Source organism: Leptidea sinapis, chromosome 29 (genome assembly GCF_905404315.1).
Source record: "Leptidea sinapis chromosome 29, ilLepSina1.1, whole genome shotgun sequence".
NCBI classification, from domain to species: domain Eukaryota; kingdom Metazoa; phylum Arthropoda; class Insecta; order Lepidoptera; family Pieridae; genus Leptidea; species Leptidea sinapis.
The window spans coordinates 10,642,524-10,663,760 of NC_066293.1; the positions used below are offsets into that span (position 1 = coordinate 10,642,524).

Consider the following 21,237-nt stretch of genomic DNA (forward strand, 5'->3'; position numbering starts at 1 on the left):
GGTCATAACCGTTGGGTGACGTCTTATGACGACGTTGACGTAACGTAACGTGGAATTAAATTGAATTAATTGACAACAAAAATGAATAAACTAGTTCGTAAATTAGATCTCTTCGTTACTTGCTTCGTTCCCACCTTCAATAATACAGTAATAATGAACCGTAATAAACATTTTTTCCACGTGCCGAGATCTTCGAGAGTACAATGGTGTGCTGCTGTTAATAAAACAAACGTACCAAAAACTGGAAAATTGTTGGGTTTTTCAATAATCCTCCATTGCTATGGGCAGGGCTTATTATCAATTACCATCAGCTGATCGTCCTGCTCGTCTCGTCCCTCATTGTCATAAAAACATAGTACCGATATGCAACCGAGTGAACCGTTACGGCGGCGAGAGCGCCGCTGTACGAAGTGATACGAATATCCAACATTATTCAATACAATATTCGTTCCAGGTGGGCGCACTGTGCGTGTGCGGGACGGAGGCGTACGTCGGCACGGCGTGGGGCTGTGTGGTCGTCGCACACGCGGACACGCTGCGACCGCTGGCCGTGTGTCGCCCGCACGAGGACGAGGTATTATAAACATACAAATGATTTAAGTTTTCCTTTAGTGTTAATTCCGCTATTATTTGTTTTTAAAAACAATTCGACACGTGTTTCGCGCGCACACAGTCTCGTGCCAGATTTTGGCGACACAACACGTCCTGAGGATGCCTCGTGTAGAGGCGAGACACGTGTCGAATTGTTTTTAAAAACAAATATTGGCGGAATTAACACTAAAGAAAAACTTAAATCATTTGTATAATTATGGATTTCCGCAAAGTAACGCCTAATTCAATATTTTTTTTTTGTTTTATTTACAGTTCAAATACAGTTATCGCGTGACTTGAATGTAGAGTTCAGGAATGCGTTAGTGCTGTGACCTAATTATAATAATGGACGTAGTTACGCAAAAGAACTCAAACCACACTTTGGTCAAAATAGAGTTAGTTAAGTAGGAGATAGTTAAGTATGCCATCAGTCTCCTGAAGGTCGAATCTGTGATGTAGTGAAAACACTATTTTAAAAATGTCCATGGAAACAGTTTTTTTTTATATATTTGTATCGGATATTTATATGGATAAGATTAAAGTTGAAACTACAAATGCTCGATAAATTTAAAAAATCCTTCATGTTTACTATTTTAACCTCATAATTAAATCTCAAATTTTTGTTCTGCCTTTCTTCAAGACATATGTACATTTTTCGCTATTTCTCGTGCTTATCGATGAATAAAAAATGGACTCGGATCAGTGAAAATAACACGGGATTTCAACTTTAGTATTAACTCGATAACACGATAAGCGACGACTACGACACATCACTACACTGTAGGCGCGACGTGCGGACAGCGGGGGGAGATGCTACCGTTTTTTACACCAGGCCCCGACTGCATTCAACTCGCGCGAAAACTGTAAATCTACAATTACTTGAATACCACATTGACAGCTTTTGATTAATTTCGATCGTTTGTTTTAGATACGAGCAATGATTCCTCTGCCACCACACGGGAACGGTGACCCTGCCATGTTGGCAACACTGGGCGTAGGGTACCGTCCACTGCTCAATAGATACACCCCGGCGCAGGTAAACACTACCTCTATAGGCAAAGGCCTTTTTATTATTCTCTTTTTAAAGCCCTGTTCAGTTTATGTAAAGGGTTTGATGCTATTACTTACTTACGAACTGAAAATAAAAACAATATTGTATCAATGTAAAAATCCTTCTATTTACTATACTTTTAATAAAATATTTAATAATTAAAACAAGATTCATATATTGGTTCCTTGATCCTTGGATTGGACCTTACAAACTAATTTGCTTTATATATAACAGCCATTGTAAAATTTATAATTATTATTTCAGGGCAACAATACAATCGCTATGAGTGGGTTCTACTGTCTTCTGTGGCGGACGCAACACTGGCTTCCCGATTAGACTTAAGGTGACAACACACGCGCGAACCAAGCTCGCGATGATGGCAGCTAGTTTGCTCGCGGCTCGGCGGTTATGTACGAAAAGCCAGCTTAAGAGCTATTTACTTTATTTACTTAGATTATTAAATAGAATGAAGAATGAGGCAATGAGGATACTAGAAGAGAACTGGCGATCATATATGAAGAAATTAACCGAAAGTTATGTAATTAATTACGCAACGCATGATCATGGTGCTATCGGGGTAGTATCCAGGTAGCCATGCGGGGCTACCGTTGATTCCCCGGGGCATTAAAACAAAAGAGAAGTCTCAGGCCCGAGGGTCTCGTAAATGGCGACTAAGGGCATTTGCACAGGATGCTGGCTAGGTTATGCGTACAACAACGCCTTTTTCTGCTGTGAAGCAGTAATGTGTAAGCATTATTGTGTTGCGGTCTGAAGGGCGCCGTAGCTAGTAAAATTACTGGGCAAATGAGACTTAACATCCTATGTCGCAATTGTAGTGCCGCACAGAATTTTTGGGTTTTTCAGGAATACTGAACGGCACTGCATTGCATGAGCAGGGCGTATCAATTACCATCAGCTAAACGTCCTGCTCGTCTCGTCCCTCATTATTATAACAAAAAACCTTTGATGAAGAATCATGATCCGTTTACCCTTATGGCAATAATGCTGGCAAAGGAGATATGAAAATACCTGAGTGTTTATAATTCATTTAAATCACTAATCTGTTCACTAAATAATATGTGCTTGAGGCAAACTTTAATGAAGATTAACTGTTTAGTTAATGTTATAAGTTTACATTAAATCAACAAACGGGTAAAGCTACTTAACCTTAGTCATAAAAAAATAAATTCAAAAATAAAAATACATAATTCACCTATATAAACCCAGTTACACCCGGTATATTGGGATATTTGTTCACAAATATACCTTATTATATTATTGCAACGAGAATCGAGTCCGAGTCCTTTCTTTAAACATCGTTAGAATCTCACCAGTCATGACTGGTTAATAAAAGGCATAAAGTTCTTAGACAGCATGATGTATATGTTTTGTAGGTTTAGAAAAAAAATAGGAAAAAAATAGAACTTGTCGGCAGTACCTACATCATTGATGAAATATCTAACGGTTATAATCCCCGCAAATTTAGAGAGGGTCTGCCCGCCATGTTAGTGATTAGGCATCTAATAATGAGTAGACCGTAGTGTGTGTATACAAATTTATACATGTGTTACGTACTCAACTACGTACTGAGTACGATTTAAAATAGATCTTATTAGCGGGCATCTAATTTATCTATTTATTTATATATTAGGATATAATTAACTTATTAAGTACCAAATTTTATTACATAAAGCAACGAGCATCGAGTACCGAGTACTCTCTTTAAATATCGTTAGAGCTCCACTAGTCATGACTGGTTAATAATTATACATGCATGCTGTATAACTATTGTTGGTTAAAAAAAATTAGAACAAACTAGAACTTAAATCGACAATACTTGATTGAAATAGGCAACGTTGGTAATCCCCGCAAATGTAGATAGGGACTGGCCGCCATGTTAGTGACTTCTTTGTTAAGTTTTGTTCTTATAGCTAAAAATGTTTAAATTTAATATACAATGTGGAAAATTATTCAAGTATTTGTTAGATAGCCCTTTAATCACATTTAAAATAACTCAATACGCATGTAGTTTAAGCGTATGAAATACAAATATGTATAAATATTTATTAATATTAATAAATATACAAAAAAACCACATTGACAAAATCAGGTATCATATTGTGACTATTAAATTATAAAAACGCCATGCAGGCGTAAATATAAACACTAATTCAGCTAATATTTATAGTTAAAAAATAATTTCATTATTATGTCTGATCCCATATACAGTATGGTTTACAAATACCTATATGAAATAAATAAAAATACAAGTCATACTGGTCCACAGAAGTTTAGTAAAATTAATAATTAAATTAAAATCCCTAAATTATAAAAGTGAAATTTTCAAAGAAACTAGTTATCAAAATTGAATCAGAAAAAAGAAAACAGTCTGTTTAGACTACGTACTTTGACCCCGAGGAGCGACAACGTAGCTCACGGCGGCGTTACTTCTCTTATCGTAAACAAGCTCTTAACAATAACAAAATTATTAGCGAAGAAATGAAAATTGATTTAAACATTTCACTTGAACTTTAAGAAAATTCTATTAATAAATACAGTTCCCACAGTTACAAATACTTAAATAAAGTGGCGAAAATAAATAAAGCCGTAAATAGGGCATACCCCAGAATTCTAGTTTATCGATACTTTATTTACAATTACTAACCAACAACCTAAACAAGGCATTAAAAACTAGTAGTTTTGTGTTATTCGAATGTTTTAATATTTTTAACAACAATGAATGGATAAGCTTTGTAAAAATAGTTTATTTTTGTAAGTTCAATACTTTTTCTGTTTTCCGAGTGATTTCCTGAGCAGCGAACAAGTTGGTACGATTTTTGATACGTTGCTTTCAAATTACAAACAAGTAATAAATTGTTCATAATTTATAAAAAATCTGAAGCTGTTTAGTTTTAAATACCTAGGTAGGTGTAGTATTTTTACAATAATCATTACAGAACAATTTCAAAATAGACTTAAACAGAGAATAGGCTATACTGAGGCAATTCTTTTCAGAATGGAAGATATATTCTAGCTCTCAATAAATGATTTTTAAATACATTCATAATTGGATATTCAAATTTGAACTTATGTTCAGACATAATTGTCTGGTTTCATCTCGTATCAGCCGTAAGTCGTTACAACGGCCTCCCCCAAAGATCTCCACGATAATAGATCCTGCGCTGCCCTCATCTAACCTTTACGAGCTATGTGCCCTGCCCACTGCCACTTCAGTCTCGTAATCATCTGCGCTATGTCGGTGACTTTGGTTCTCATATGGATCTTCTCATTTTTGATTCGATCTCGCAGGTAATTGTCTTGTTTATTTTCGTCCAATAGCATTTTGCCTATGATCTCACTACCATTGGTTGTGTTTTGGTTTGGGTCATTGTGAGTGTGAATGTCAAGTGTGAAAATCAAAACTTTTATATTTTTATGTTACTAGTATTTGTTTATAATATGTATGTTAATTGTTTCTTGTAAGCATTTCTCAGTGAAGACCATCATGGTTATTATCAAGGAGACTCCTAATAAGTACATATTGTTAATGCAAAAAATTTGTGAACCAACTGAGGTAAGCGGGCACGAGGTACTGAACGCTCATTGGTCAGGTAATGATCGCAACATATCGTTAACAATCGCTATTGGCTGCTGTGGAGTTATGGTTATGGGTTATAAAGGTGAAGACGTATATTTAGATTAGTTACATAATAAATTAACGATGAATAGAACTTCCTCTTGAAATGCAATTTTAGCATGATTGTTTTTTTTTTACTATTGTAAATAGTATAAAGAACAATTATTTATTTTACCTTTAAGGTGTTTTAACATGTATTAAAGTATGGCGTTCCTAAAATATGAACCACAATTTAATTTATATATTGGATATCGTTGTTATGCTTGTTTTGTGAGTAACTAACTATCGCCCGCGCTGTCGTCCACGTGAATGCTATAAAGTAAAAATTCTATGCCCACATAGGGTGATAATAATCTAATTAGCGGTTTTTGCGTTTTGCCCGGACTTACAGACAAATGTAACAGACTATTCTATAAAGTACTTTTTTCGGTATTGTTTGTAAAACACACGGTAAGTTTTCTTTAATAAAAATATTCAATGCAATTTTTTTTTACTTTGTTACTATTTTATTACTCGAGTAACAAAATGGCGTCCATTTTGTCTGTCCCACCTTTGTTAATTGTATTTTGTTTATTTATTATCTATTCTACAGATTCTGTATTTTAATCGAGTGATGCTCTTGTATGTCCATATACTTCGTTACCTAACAAAAAATGGCGGAAAGAGTTAATAAAATTTGGAAGAACCAGTATTTGCTTATTACGTATTTGTAATATATAGTTTAGTAATATTTCTTTCGTTTTGACATGTTGCCTCTAAATATAAATAATAAAATTATACGTTGAACGTGCTGTTTGGAGGTTTATAAAGAAAATGTTATAATTAGTAAGAGTTATTGTCAGCGTTAGGATATTTACTATTGACCATAGATTTTGACAATGTCGGCTCATATTCGGACGGTTGGCTTAGTTGGTAAGAGCGCTGAGGCGAATCCCGATTTGTACATCTCCGCCCAGACGTACCTAGTTATAAAGTTCAAGGAGACCGTTGAGTTATGATACTTTTGTATTGCTGTAATGTACGAATAGTGCGGTTCACTTAAAAATTTGATTGTGCATAATAAATCATATTCTAAATAGTGCGATTCAAATGAGATTTAAATCAACTTTGCGCCATATTGGGACGTCATTGGGTTATATTACCATTGTCATTATGACTTCAAATGATTCTATTATTTTCTTTTATTATGTACTTAATTATATTGTAATATAAGTCTTTATTGAAATTTGACTTTGTAAGACTATTATTAGTGATATGCAAATAAGTTTTTGTTACATATCTTTTTCTTTTCAAGTGAAATTTGACAGAAAGAGGTCATTGACGTTCCTATACTAATTATTTGAATCGCATTATATACCAACTGTCAAAATGCATTTTGTGTGACCTAGTAGGTAGTTTCAAGTTAGCCTTAACTAATTAGGGTAGACATGTAACAGGTGCTTTAGAGTCAACATGAAATAATATGTTTATATTCTTAATAACTTGATTGTTATGTGGCTGCTTTGTGTATTATTTTGAAGAGTCTGTATGCTTAGGGCGAGAATAAGCTTTCTTCGATATATTCCAATATCTATGTATTATATATAAGAGATTTCCACTTATGTATTGGCTCATCACGATATCACTGGTACCATAAGGCGTAGAGACTTGAAATTTGGTACAAATATTCCTTCCGCTGGGGAGAGGTCAGCTAAGATTTTACGAAATTCCACCCGCAAGAGCTTTTTTTTAAATTATGAACTGAACGTCTGTCGGGTCAGCTAGTATTATTATTTTAATACAACAATATCATGCTTTGCGCAAGCTTATACAAATTTTTAGTGTCATTACATATTGTATACCAATTTACCAAAGATAATAAATGATTTTAACAGTGTTTTGTTGTTTTATTTCTGTTTTATAAATGTGTGGCTTGGAGTGCTTCTTTCTCACATTAATTACCGGTAATACATGCAATAAAAAGTAATGTTAAGTATAAATAACAACCGCAGAATTTTGTGTCATATAACATATAATTTTATGCCTGTGTTGTTAGTCGTAAAGAATTTGTTAATAATACTTAGGTAACAGGTATTTTTTTGGAAAAAGTGAGCATTTAATGTGTACTTTAAGGTTGTAGTTACATTAAGTACAAACCGTAAACTACGTAAAAGAAATTGTGTACAAGATATAGTAAAGCCATTTCAAACATCCATAAGGAACACCAACGTTCACTGGCTTACCTCTAAGGATTCATACATGATATAGCTTGAATCACCTATGTATGTAATTTTTTCAGGTATGTTTCTTATGTCAAGGTCAACGTTTCTTAACTTGTGGTCAACGCCGGTAAGTACTATCGAAATATAAACACTCGTGAATGTTCGGCGTGAACTTGTAAACATATAACCCCTAGGCCTCCAAATAGGCCTGGTTTCCGTACGACTTCCGCTTATAATTTTAAATGTGTAATTAAATATTCTTGATAATTTGTTTTCTGCTCTAGGCTGAGTCTCGATACCAAACTCTAAAAATCTCTTATTTTTAAAACTCTATGAGTTTACTGACAAATGTCATCAGTGGCCGTCAAATACGGCAGTGACAGCTGAGCCGGCAGTTTGACCTATGCGTTTGCGACCTGCGTATTGTTTTGTTGTACTTCGTTTAGGAAGATCGCGAGTTATGTTTTATTCCTGAAAGTGTGAAAATAATACAGTTTTATATACAAAATCCTATACGAATTCAATAAAATATATGTGCCATAATATACTAAAAATGCGCTACGTATTTTTAATTACAATATTTAGTGTAGTTTTTGCATACGAGAAGGATATAACATTTTCTGTTCAAGCTGGTAGTACGGACTGCTTTTATCATAAAGTGTTAGTAAATGAAATAATTGATATAGAATATCAGGTACGTATTTTACGGTCTTTTCTGATAGGTACGTGAGTGGTATCAGCTCTATGAGCTCTTTTAGATAGGGAAACGGTCGTAGCGTCTACTTTTAGCAACTATATAAGTGATAAATCTCTTGCGGGACTTCGTTTGCATAGCTCGGAGTAATAATCTATATCTATATTTCTACACTAATATAATAAAGATTTGATTGTTTGTTTGCATTGATTAGGCTTCGTAACTACTGAACCCGATTTGAATAATCCTTTCACTGCTTCACAAAGGTACTTTTACCAGAAGTTATCTAAAACTTAAACCTTTTTCTTTGAAAGAACTAACTGCAGCTACCTAAACACCTACAGCTACACCAACGTTCTTAATATGTTTGGAATATACAGTGAGAATCTCACCCTTAAGGTGAGTGTACATCATAAGGAGGCCAAAAAATCTATTACATATATCATATTCTGGGAAGGGTACAGAACCACACATGTCCAAGGGCAAAGGCCGGCAACACTCCTATGATTCTTCTGGTGTTACAAGAGAAGGTGGGTGGCGGTAATCACTCAACACCGGATGACCCTTATGCTCATTTAACCTCTATATACTATTAGTTACAAATTAAAATTTTTGGGCTCTGTTCAAAGTGGCTTCTGCCAAACATGGAATCAATATAATCCTAAGATGTTTGTAATGTCTCTTATAAAATTGAAGGCAGAAGTACTTAATATTCAGCATTAGATTGTATAACAGAAATAGTCTATTAAGTCACAATAATCATCAATTGGACGACTACATCCAACGTTGTATGTGTGGCTTGGAACGTTTTTCAGGATCATTCTTGAAAAACATTCCAAGCCACAAACATCACATTTTAAGGTATGTTTTAAGTTTAATAAATATTAGTGTATTCAATACATGTGGGTTGGGCTACTAAATCATGATGTCATTTAAAGAGTGACAGTAGGGCTGCCACTTTTTGTCAGTCTGTTAATATGAATCATGTGACCAGTATTGTATTCCTAACACAATTTGGGCATGATTGCGGTTTGGAACTTTTTTCTGGAATTTTGTCCAATTATCCAGCACAGTTACCTTGAGATCTCTGTAGAGCAACTCAATTTTGACATGATTGTGATTTGGAATGTTTTTCTGGAATTAAGTCCAATTATATTTAAAAAGGTGATAGATTCTTCACATGGAGACCTGGACATATCCTTTCAATTGGCGGACCCAGTTGGCAGGGTGATTGTCGCTGATTACAAGAAGCAAGAGAATGCACACAGACATACATCCATACTGGAAGGAGACTACAGAATATGCTTTGATAACACCTTCAGTACATTTAGCCAAAAGACTGTAAGTATTAGAATAAACTGTTATAATACAGGTGTATTATAATAAAGATTTATTCAGGCATAATTTAGCTTCATCTTTTACATAAACTAGGATTATAGTGAAACTAGCTGACCTGACAGACATTGTTCTGTACATAATGAATAAAATACTGTTTTTTATGAATTTGTCAATATTATTTCATAACATCAAGAATTATTTCGTAAAATATACTCCCCGTTTTTAAGTATAATGAAATTGTTTCACAGCATAACTGTCAAACAGTGTGTTAATAAATTCTCTCATAAATAATATGTCCATACTAAAACAAATATTGGAAAAAAAAATATGGGTCCCAAATCGAAATAAAAAGTCCGATCTCTCAAGTTTCTGTGTGTAAGTGATTCTGTTTTAAAGAATTTTAATTTTAAAGAAAAGAAAGATTTAATATTTCTATATGTATACATGTGTAGATGAAGATATTCTTGTTGTATTTGTAAACATGTCTGGAGGATGTTTATAAAATAGTTTGTTTGGGTTTTATGTTTATAAATGATAGTTATTTATAACAATTAATAATTGATTCCAACTATACAGGGTTATTGGTAGTTCAATGTATTCCTGGAGGTGATAGGTTTGACTATTTGCAATAACTTTTACCTCCATATGCATCATGCAAAAGTGAACCATTTTTGATTTCATCATGTTTCTCAGCTTTTTTTTAAAAAATCAAAATTGTAACATCAAGAGTATATTAAAAAATATGTGCGAATTTATATCTCACTTTTTCTTATGATTTATAAAAACTATTAAACACTTGTTATTTTTAATTATATTAAAACATTAATTATTGGTCTAAATTTTAAAATAGCCAATGTACAGACATGCTGACTTTAGCCTGCGATTCATTGCTAACCAAGAATATAGGAATAAAAATCTTGATTTATCCATCACAATGCCAATAAAAGCCTTATACTAAAAGATTAGCAATTAAATTATATTTTAGAAATTCATAAAAATATATTTAAATGTTTTTCCCAGATCATCGCCCCGCGTTTGGCATTGTTTTAAAAAATAAATAGTATTGTTTTACAAACGACTTCCACATATTCAATTATGGTGACGCACTTTGATTGACAACTAGATCAACAACCAGACATGCTTCTGTGATCTGTGAAAAAAAAACAAAAGATTTTAGTGTTTAGTATGGAAGTAAAGGGAGTTGCTTGACTAGAGTTAGAATTGCAGTAAGGGACATTCATCAACTAGGGTTATTAAGTGACCGATCTCAAATACGTGACCTTTGAATATTGGAAAACTAATGAGCCTTTGCCGCAGATGGGTGTGCGTTTCTACGGCCCAAAGTCCTGCCATGCATTCGGATACGTCACGATATCGTGTCGTTGAGTATTTACGATTATTTTCATGAAATAACGTGGCGTGTTTGCACGATGCTGCATTTGAAAATGAAAATGAATTTATTTCGGAAAAAAAAATTGACACATTCACACAAAAATGTTAATGAGAACAAAATATATGCTTAATCTAATACTTAACTTACTTAATACAAAAGAAACAAAAGCAAAACTTAATGTGGCAGTGGTCTTCCAAAACTGGAGTCCACTCAGTTATACTTGTGTCCATAATTTATGAGCACAACACTGATTTTCAGTGACCCCATTGTGTGAAGTTTGGAGCTGAACTGACATATTTTAAAAGTAATAAATACGAGTAGCTATTTTATGAAAAAATAATACTATGAAATTTAAACAGTGCTCACCAATGCAGGAGATGTAGGGAGGTATTGGTCATTAATATATATTTTTTGTATTTTTTTCTAAAATTCGAGACTGTATATAAACCCCGTAGCGGCAGTGGTAAATTATTCCAGCACTTGGTGGCATTGTACTTGAAACTTACCCTGAAAGCCGCAATGATGCTTGGGAGGACAAAGCTTAGCCTTTACAATGTTCCTTGTTATAAAATTCAACACCCTGCCCTCATTTGCCCGTAACAATTTCGAATAGAGATATGCTGGCGTTTTTGTCTTTATATTTCCAAAAATCATACAAGCGAAGTGTAGCCGTCTGCGGCTTTCCATGTTCAGAATATTGGCTTCTCTAAGATACGGACTCACATGAGACCTGTGTGGAATATTCCATATGTATACATTTGCTATACATTATTAAAAGTCCAATATTTCAAGAATAAAAATAGGCTCCTTTAAATATAATTTTTGTGCGAAGTCGAAGGCGACTCGACGTCGTGTCGTGTTTGTCTATTATTTCGTGCTAGTTCATACGAGAGTGACTTATTTAACTAATGTCTTGTTACATCGAGGCTTCTGTTTCAGGTGTTTTTTGATCTGATGATCGATAGCGAGGACTCGGTAAACAAAGACTATGATGACGATAAAGAAATGGAATTGGGTGAGAATAATATCTTTCTACGTATATTTCTATAATTATTATCCTGTGGTTTTCTAACGGCTGTTCCCACTATTCAGTCTACCTCTTACTTGAGATAAAAATCGTAACTATCGTTGATTTTTCTGTCCCAATAATCTTATCGACGCCAACTCACCTTATCCGTGCACGCTGTCTGTCAATGGGACGACGTATAGCTTTACCAGCGATAGAAGTTTGTATGGAAATTTCAATTCACGCGTCCCAGTATAAGGCGATAAGAATGACTTGTCGGGTTTATTGGGACAGCTTCAGATTATTTACTGTTATTAATCTGTGTCTTTTTGTTGTTTAGCATTCAACAATCTTTAGACATTGCTTATATTTAAACACGAATCGAAGCTTTTCTAAGTTGTGTCTAACAGATAGATCATATTTAAATTATAGAAGATTTAGATTATATGATGACAACTGACAACAATTGCGTTCCGTTCCTTTAATTGTTCCTGTACACTTCAGTTTATGTTGGGTTTAACGAAGTTTTAGTTAAACACAAGATAAACACTGTTTAGTAATAGAAACTGATAAACTGCATTTTAGACATGGTTTAAATAGACACTGTTTAACAAAGCATGTGTCTAAGCCATGTTTAATTTTTTTATGTAATAACACCAATAAAGTTTATAATGTCTCACGAAATTTTTTAATAATGTAATTGCTAACCGATATGGCAAAGAAAGAGAGTTATTATAAGAAAATTTATTGAATTAGGCGTCACTTTGCGGAAATCCATAATTATACAAATGATTTAAGTTTTCTATAGTGTTAATTCCGCCAATATTTGTTTTTAAAAAAATTCGACACGTGTTTCGCCTCTACACGAGGCATCCTCAGGACGTGTTGTCTCGCCAAAATGGCACGAGACAGTCTCGTGCCAGAAAAAACCAAATATTGGCGGAATTAACACAAAAGAAAACTTCAATCATTTGTAGAGTTATTATAGCCTAATCTGTTCATCAACGTGATGTAGGTAATCCTGCAGAGACGTACATGATGCGCGTGAGTGACATTGTGGAGTCGGTTATCAAGCTGAAGGAGAACGTGTCTGCTGCACGGCGGCTGCAGGAGCTGCTGTCGGCACACGAGGCGAGGGACAGGAACCTCGCGGAGGAGATGTGCGCCAGGTGGGTTGGGCAGTAGATCCTGTCGGCGGTTCGACAGGGGTGGCGGACACTTTGCTGAAGTAAAAATTTATGTATGTTTTGAGATCAGGCTTTCCTGAGCCAGTTCCTACTGGGTGTTGTTCTCACATACCGAATGACGCAGTGTTAGTAGGCCCTCCAAAAGATGGACCGATGATCCGGTCAATATCGCCGGAATACGTTGGATGAGGGCAGCGCAGGACCGATCGTTGTGAAGATCTATTGATATCTTAGTGCAGCAGTGGACGTCTTCCGGCTGATGATGATGATGAAAGGACGAGACGAGCAGGACGTTCAGCTGATGGTAATTGATACGCCCTGCCCATTACAATGCCGCTCAGTATTCTTGAAAAACCTAAAAATTCTGAACGGCAATACAATTGCGATAAAAATATTTAAAGTGCTGTTAATAACTCTTATTTTTGCGCAACTAGAGCTGGCCAATCTGACTCGTCATTACGTATTTCTTCATTTTTATTCGAAAGTTTGAAATTGTAGTGAATTCACGCAATGGTGGAGGCAGGTTGTTCCAACATTTGGTCGCGGTATATCTTAAGCTACTTCTGAAGGCAGCTGTATGATGTTTAGGCACGTCTAGTATCCAATGGTCACCAGATTTGACTTTGGAATATTTTATTTCAGGGTACTGAGGTGGTCGATGGTGCAAATAGTACTGATGTTGATAATAGGATTTATTCAGGTAAATGGATTATCTTAATATACATAAATCACGTGGCACGTTGTTTGTCCGCGATATACTCCTAAACTAATGAACGGATTTTAATGGGGTTTACTTCATGGAGTGCAGTTTGGTCCAACTTGAGAGATAGGATAGTTTTTATTTCGATTTGGGACCCATAATTATTTTTTATTTTCAATATTTGTTTTGTATGGACATATTTTCTATGAGATAATTTATTGACGCACGGTTTGACAGTTCTGCCGTGAAACAATTTCAATATAATAACAGGGAGCATATTTTACGAAATTATTCTTGATGTTAGCTAGTTATAATATAATTTATAAAATTTTATTAGTTAATATTTTTGAAATCATACTTCTTTTGGCGCGTTAGGGAAAATTATCAAAGTGAATTTTAACTGACGTTAGCTGTTCAACTAGACCATTTGTATACTTCATCATACTTCAGCTATCAAGCCTCTTGTAACTCATATATCTACTGAACCACAATTAATGGACGAGAATTAAATAATATATTAGATACTTAATTGCTCGTTATTTAACTAAACTATGCGGTATAATAATATTTTCTTTGGTTGTATTTAACACAATCTTTATTACAATATTGTTTTTTCTACAAACGTAAAATAGCAAGCGGAATAATTTTCTCAAGAATTTTTCGTTTATTACGCGAATGAAGAATAACTTCTTGCGTGCGTACATAAGGACACACACACACACTTTTTTTTTATTTTTAAAAGTCAATAAGTAGATACAGCGGTAATAACACTCGGTTGCAGAAATTCATTTCTTGTTTGCATCGAGCCCTTTCGGATAAAAGACTCCCACAAAGTAAGCAAAGAATGTGGGTGGCGGTGATCACTTAACATCAGGTGACACGTACGCGCGTTAGTCCTCCTTTTCCATAAAAAAAAAACTCTCATAATCTGGTGAATATATATAACATTATATATTTTGTTTCATTTATCATGCTACCGATATTAATACCAGCTTTGTGCTGCAGAAGAGGGCTATTCGCGCTATTTATAATCTAGGTTCTAAAGAATCTATAAGAGAAGAATTTAAAGAAATAAACATCTTGACTGTTGCCTCTAAATATCATCTTGATAATGTTATGGTACGTTCATATGTACATAAGTGAATTTGCTAGAAACTTTCATCACCATAATGTTATATGACGTATAATGCCTACTACTCGGCTAATGCTCGGTTTCTGAAGTACTTTTAACGGCAGTTTATCTATTCGATAGCGCTATTGGTTCGATAACCCACAAAAGTGTGTTTCTGAACGACGCAACACTAGTTAAACTACAGTTAACTTAACTGACCAATGTGTGCCGTTTAACTGTTCCATTACTTTATTTGACGTTTCATTTCAGTTTTAGGTTATAATATAAATTATAAAGTTTGTAATAATAAAGCACTATTGTAATTCGTGAAAGTTAAATATTTTTTTATTATTCGGATTACGGCATAATGGATTTTCCGAGTAGTTCCTCAGAATCTGAATTGGAATTACTGGAGTTTATTTATAACATATCTGTACCAAGAAACTTAAGACGTAGGAGGAATCCTTTTCAAATTTATACGGAATAAGAATTTAAATTGAGGTATCGATTTGATAAGAATACGCCCTACCCATTACATTGCAATGCTGCTCAGGATTCTTGAGAAGCCCAAAAATTCTGTGCGGCACTACAATTGCGCTCATCACCTTGAGACATAGATGTTAAGTCTCAGTAATTTCACTAGCTACGGCGCCCTTTAGACCGAAACACAATAATTTTTACACATTACTGCTTCACGTCAGATATAGGCGCCGTTGTGGTGCACATAATCTAGCCGGCTTTCTGTGCAAAGTAGCCTCCCACTGGTAAAAAATAGACCATTTATAACAATAATGATGGGCATGCAAAATAAAATAGTTGAATCATTGCATATAATTTAAATTTATTACAGTGACATAAAGAAAAAAATGCGTATATATTTTAAATAAATTAAACCTCCCGCAATCAAAATTAGTACTACATACCTCAAGTCCTTACGTAATGTCTATAAAAAAATATAATAATCTGCCAGACAAAATTCAAAGTATAGATAATGAATTTATCGAAATACTAAAAAATTCTTTATTACAAAAGTGCTACTATGCCATTAATGATTTTCTAAACGACTCAAACGAAAATAAATAAAAATATGGGTCTCCCTACCTCCTCCTCCCTATGGATAGGTCAGACCATATCTGACCTATCCATAATACTGCCTTGTAAAATTATAGTATTTACGAAAATTTATTGATGTAGGAGTTACTTTGCGGAAATCCACAATTATACAAATGATTTGTGTTCTTTTTAGTGTCAATTTCGCCAATATTTGTCTTTAAACAATTCGACACGTGTTTCGCCTCTACACGAGGCATCCTCAGGACGTGTTGTTCGCCAAAATTTGGCACGAGACAGTCTCGTCAACACGTGTCGGATTGTTTAAAGACAAATACTGGTGGAATTGACAGTAAAAAGAACTCAAATCATTTGTATACAGTATTTACTCCAAATGTTATATTTAAGGAATGTATTTATGGAATTGCAAATTGTTATAAGGTTTAAAACTTCATTATCTATATCGTATAAAACAATCACGCAGGTCGTTAAAAATATTTACCGCCTTTTCAATAATAAAACACTTATCGAAGGTATAGTTAACCCTATTTTAGTTGAAACGTGTTTTTAAGTCTCGTTCATAAAATTATTTATATTAAATCTCCGATAAATATTCCTCTATTGTACAAATAGTATCTCGACTCCTGTCAACCACAGTCCCCTGAAAACGTGATCCTGCAAAGGTTACGAAACGTCCCGGGTTAAATAAATACTAACAAACATTTTATTTACTTATTGCTAACAGGCTGAGCACCAATACTATTCCTTAATAACTAACACAGATATATATTTATAAGTGACACCCCAACTATAGCTGCGATTGAGATCAAAACGGACATAAACAGAGCATTACATACTTTTTAGCAAATTATTATAGGAACACTAGCTGACCCACCAAACATTGTATTGCCATATAAAGTAATTTAAAAAAATTTGGGGTATTAAAAGTTCTCAGACCTACCAAATTTTATCGTACTACAATATTATTGTATTCGATTGACATCTTGCAACCCTATTGCGGATCTGTGGATGGAACAGAATAATATAAAAATCGCGATACAAAAATAGTTGTAGATCGTAGAAGGGCAAAAATTTTGAAGTTGTATCTATTTTTAAATACTGAATCATAATAAAATTAAATTAAAAAATAAAATAAAAACGAAATTGGGGAACCTTTTACATTTAGGGGGATGAAAAATAGATGTAGTTCGATTCTCAAACCTACCCAATATGCACACGAAATTTCATGAGAATCGGTCAAGCTGTTTCGGAGGAGTTTATTTACAAACACCGCGACACGAGAATTTCATATATTGGATTATTAAATTAGAAAATAAAATTTAAATAGACCAAAAAAACTGTAAAGGTTTTAATCCTTGGAAAAGTATTTTTTTTAAATAGATATGTGACACTCGGGTCAATCAAAGAAAATATATTATTTATCTATGGCTTCAAAGGGACGAAACCTAAGGGACCTTCAAGAAAAGAGTGTACCTTAGGACGGGTATCCACCGAAGCACGATATTAATTTCACGTCTTCTGTCCATACAGTACGTAAATTATTTGTATGTAAGTTTAGTGAATAAAATGTAGTCATAATAATTATATTTCTTAGTCTTTTATGATAATAATTTAATACCAAATCATTTAACCTATACTACTTGTTAGCATATAAGTTTTTGAAGTTATACTTCTTTTGGCGCGATGGAGAAAAATGATGAGAGTGAATTTTTACGATGCGCGCGCACAGCGACACCTGGATTCTACATCGTGAAGTTAGTTCTAGGTGGCATGAAAATCGATAACTATGTTCAATTTGTATATTCTAGTATTTTCATATTGAGAACACGTGTTTCGTAACAGTACAATTAAACAGTGTGAATAAATAAATATTATTTTTGTGTTTTTATTAAATCAATTTCATATACGACGGTGATAGTATTTACTAATAATTTATTAGTATATCTATATATATTGAATATTAGTGATAAAACTGATTTGAATAAACTGTTTTGAGTGCATTTATAGATTTGAGGTTAATTGTCGGTATGTATAATTTATGTACATCGTTAATTAAAAATTATTACATTATTATCTAAAAATTTTTTGTTTTTTCGTTTTGTTTTACTTCTGGTGTATTAACAAATTATATGTATGAATAAAAATTTTCTATACTTGTTTATATTAACCTTAAATGCTGAGTGTTTATACTATCTTTGATCTTAACTATTTGTTAAAATTTGATTTATTTTTCCATGCGCCAAAGAAGTATAACTTCTAACTCGTGTACATAAGTACACACACTCTTTTTTTTTTCTCTTAAGTTAATATTTACTTTGTGAAAATTATTAAAGCATGTGGTAGATACCTGTAATTGTTTGTTACATCAAGTTCATTATATTTAGTCTATATTATAAATATATAATGCATCAATGTAAACAAATGTGGGTATTTCTAAATAAATAAATAAAGTGGTAAGGAGAAGAGATGTTTTTGTGTTTTGATAGCCAATCAGATTTCTTTATTTCCACATCTCCTCTGCGCTTATCTTCGGTGGAGATGGATCAAGCGGAGAGGAGAGGAGATATCTCACTTATGGCAATTCATCCCCTGAGTCCTGTTGTTGCGGATGTCCATGGGCGGTTGCCTCACCACTTCTCATACTATACGTTGTCAATTTCACTAAAATACTCAAAAATTAGCAATTTAAAAAGGCCCAAAATGGCCATAACTCCACGAATTAAATCAAAAAGCTTGAGTAAAGAATCTTCCAGCTAATGGATAGCAACTTACCCAGTGCTGTTGCCAAATTATTAAGCCCGAAGGTATTTTTTATTTAAGCTTTCTCGTATATTTTTTTTAACCCATACATTAATTTATTTATTGTTTTAATTTTCAGGTTTACTTCGTCAAGAGTCTCTTCGAGGACCCAAAGAGTCGTAGCTTTAAGAAACTAGTTCCTAACTTTATGTCCCAGTGATGAAACCAAAGAATAATTTAGATGTACCCTCATTTTTACTTTTAAGCGGAACATGGTTTATAAACTTTATTCGTAGTTAACTAGAAACATTGAAGTTTATTTAAACTCGGGTGTTCATTATTGGTCTAGAGTTTTTCCTATATAACCAAAAAACGTGAAAAGTAAGACGTTGAGCTGATGGTAATGGATACGCCCTGCCAATTGCCATGCAGTTCCAGGATTCTTGAAAAAACCCCAAAAAATTCTGAGCAAAACTACAATAATTGCGCTCGTCACTTTTAGACATAAGATGTTAAGTCTCATTAGCCACGAAATTTAATAAGGCACTGTGGTACCCATATGGCGGGCTTAAGTGCAAAAATGTGCTTTAAATATATATTCCAACTCATTTTTAGCGAATATACAGCAACAATAAGAACTTAAAAATAATTGTCAACTAAAGACTAAGCAATGAATCTATTAATGATAAAATTTGTCAGAATTCACACGATTCGCGTATTACTCGTTCAACTGTTATGCTAACGGTACTGTCTTTGTGTCGGAATGAAAGTGACGTCACTAAAATGGCGTTCACTCCCTCTATCAAACTCTCCCGAGGTGCCAATATAATTATATGTTTATAATCTTGTATTGAAATCAAATTATTTTCTCATTTGAAGAATTTAACTTGCATTTTATACGTAATGGCATAATGGGCCTCAAAATTTATGATTTTATTTTTCTAATATTTGTGTGAATATAATACCATGTATTGTTTATGGGCAGTTCTGTTATGATGATCTGTTATTTTCGTTAACAATCAAACAAATTATTTATTGCAAAAATAATGTCTACAATTTTTATTTTATTCCAGTTTTGAGGCGTTGGTATCGCATCCATAGTTAATTGAATACATATTATTTTGGACTTTATAGCTGAAAAGGGGTGCACTTAGGGGTACATAATATATATATTGGTTCTATGGTAATGATATTTATTTACTTAAAGTACTAAATTAATGTATGACACTTGTTAAATAACTATAATTAATGGTTCTAATTGTGAGTACGCGGATCTCTACTATTAATTGGTTATAATGGTTACTTGCACCAGACCTGTAATGGTTATAGACGAATGGTTAAACACACCATGGATCGGACCGGTCCTAGTTACTAGTTACCGTACTGCATCTCTACTGTGCGTTGGTAATAATGGTTAAACTGGTTACTCGGGCCGGTCCTGTAATGGTTAATGGTAACTAGGACCGGCCCGATCAATGGTCACCCGCGTACTGCCTTACTAAAGGCAACACATGGTTTTATTACAATTTATTTTTATCTACTAAGCAATATTTGTAATATAATCCTGTTCGATGGATTTACTTCGAACGATAGCTATACATGCATTTAATATATTTGTAATTTATCGTTACTGCCAATTTATTAAATGTGCATTATTATATCAAGGACACATCAGATTGGATTAACCCTGCCAGAATTATGAAACATTGCCAAATTGTGTCCAATATTGTCATAGAAAAGAAGTCTTTTATCGACCTTTAAAAATACTATTGTTAGATTTTATTCCGTTTAATATAAACCTTAATAAATAAAAATAAAATAAAGCAGGTCAGGGTAATTACTTTAGTGTGCGTGACAAACTATTTATAACACTCGCGATTTGTATGACACTTTGTGTTAGTGTGCGTGCGTTGCTCAAAATAGAGGTTAAATGTCAAGTTCATTTTTTTTCGACGTTTCCACAGATCTTACAGACCATCTAGACGTATAAATGATAATTGTCCTTTACACATTGTATATTTAGTGTTGTTCAACAGGCTTCACGAAAGTAAATTTATATCATTATGTATTTAAAATTAGGTAATGAAAAAAAAACTATCATATCTAAATTTTTTATATTTAACTCTACTTTTCTATTGTTTACTTTTAAGTGTGTGTTAATTATATATATTTGGAAGTCGGTATTTTTTGGTAGAAGTTTTTATAAGAGAATTATTATTCATTTGTTAATGAATTATTAACTCGGTATTTACTAGTAATTGTTATTAAATAAGTTTGAATTTTGTAACTTCGGTTATCGCCATGATGGGTACTTTTTTTGCTTTATTTTGTATAAATTGCGTATAAGCTTGTCATATTGTCACAAATGTTTGCCATATATATATAGTGCACAAATAGTCATTAGTAAATAAACGTTTATATACAAACAAATTAATATTATTTGAATCCTCTTTTCTCATCATTAATAAATTCCGCGGGGTGGTTACCTGCTTAATGGTGAGCCCCTTGCTGATCCGTA

At 33.5% G+C, this 21,237-nt stretch overlaps 1 protein-coding gene across 2 annotated transcripts; it reads left to right on the forward strand.

Annotated features, from left to right (window-relative positions):
- The first annotated feature begins 7,877 nt into the window (after positions 1-7,877).
- LOC126973447 (transmembrane emp24 domain-containing protein 5-like) lies at positions 7,878-21,149 on the forward strand. 2 transcript variants are annotated; one of them, XM_050820714.1, is made up of 6 exons: positions 7,878-8,174; positions 9,339-9,515; positions 11,845-11,920; positions 12,939-13,080; positions 13,741-13,798; positions 18,859-21,149. In XM_050820714.1, exons 1-6 carry the CDS (start codon positions 8,013-8,015, stop codon positions 18,937-18,939), a joined length of 696 nt encoding a protein of 231 aa, XP_050676671.1. In that variant the 5' UTR covers positions 7,878-8,012; the 3' UTR covers positions 18,940-21,149. The 2 variants fall into 2 exon arrangements, with proteins under 2 accessions (XP_050676671.1, XP_050676670.1); XM_050820713.1 differs by having other exon boundaries at positions 7,881-8,174; positions 12,927-13,080.
- The last annotated feature ends 88 nt before the right edge of the window (positions 21,150-21,237 follow it).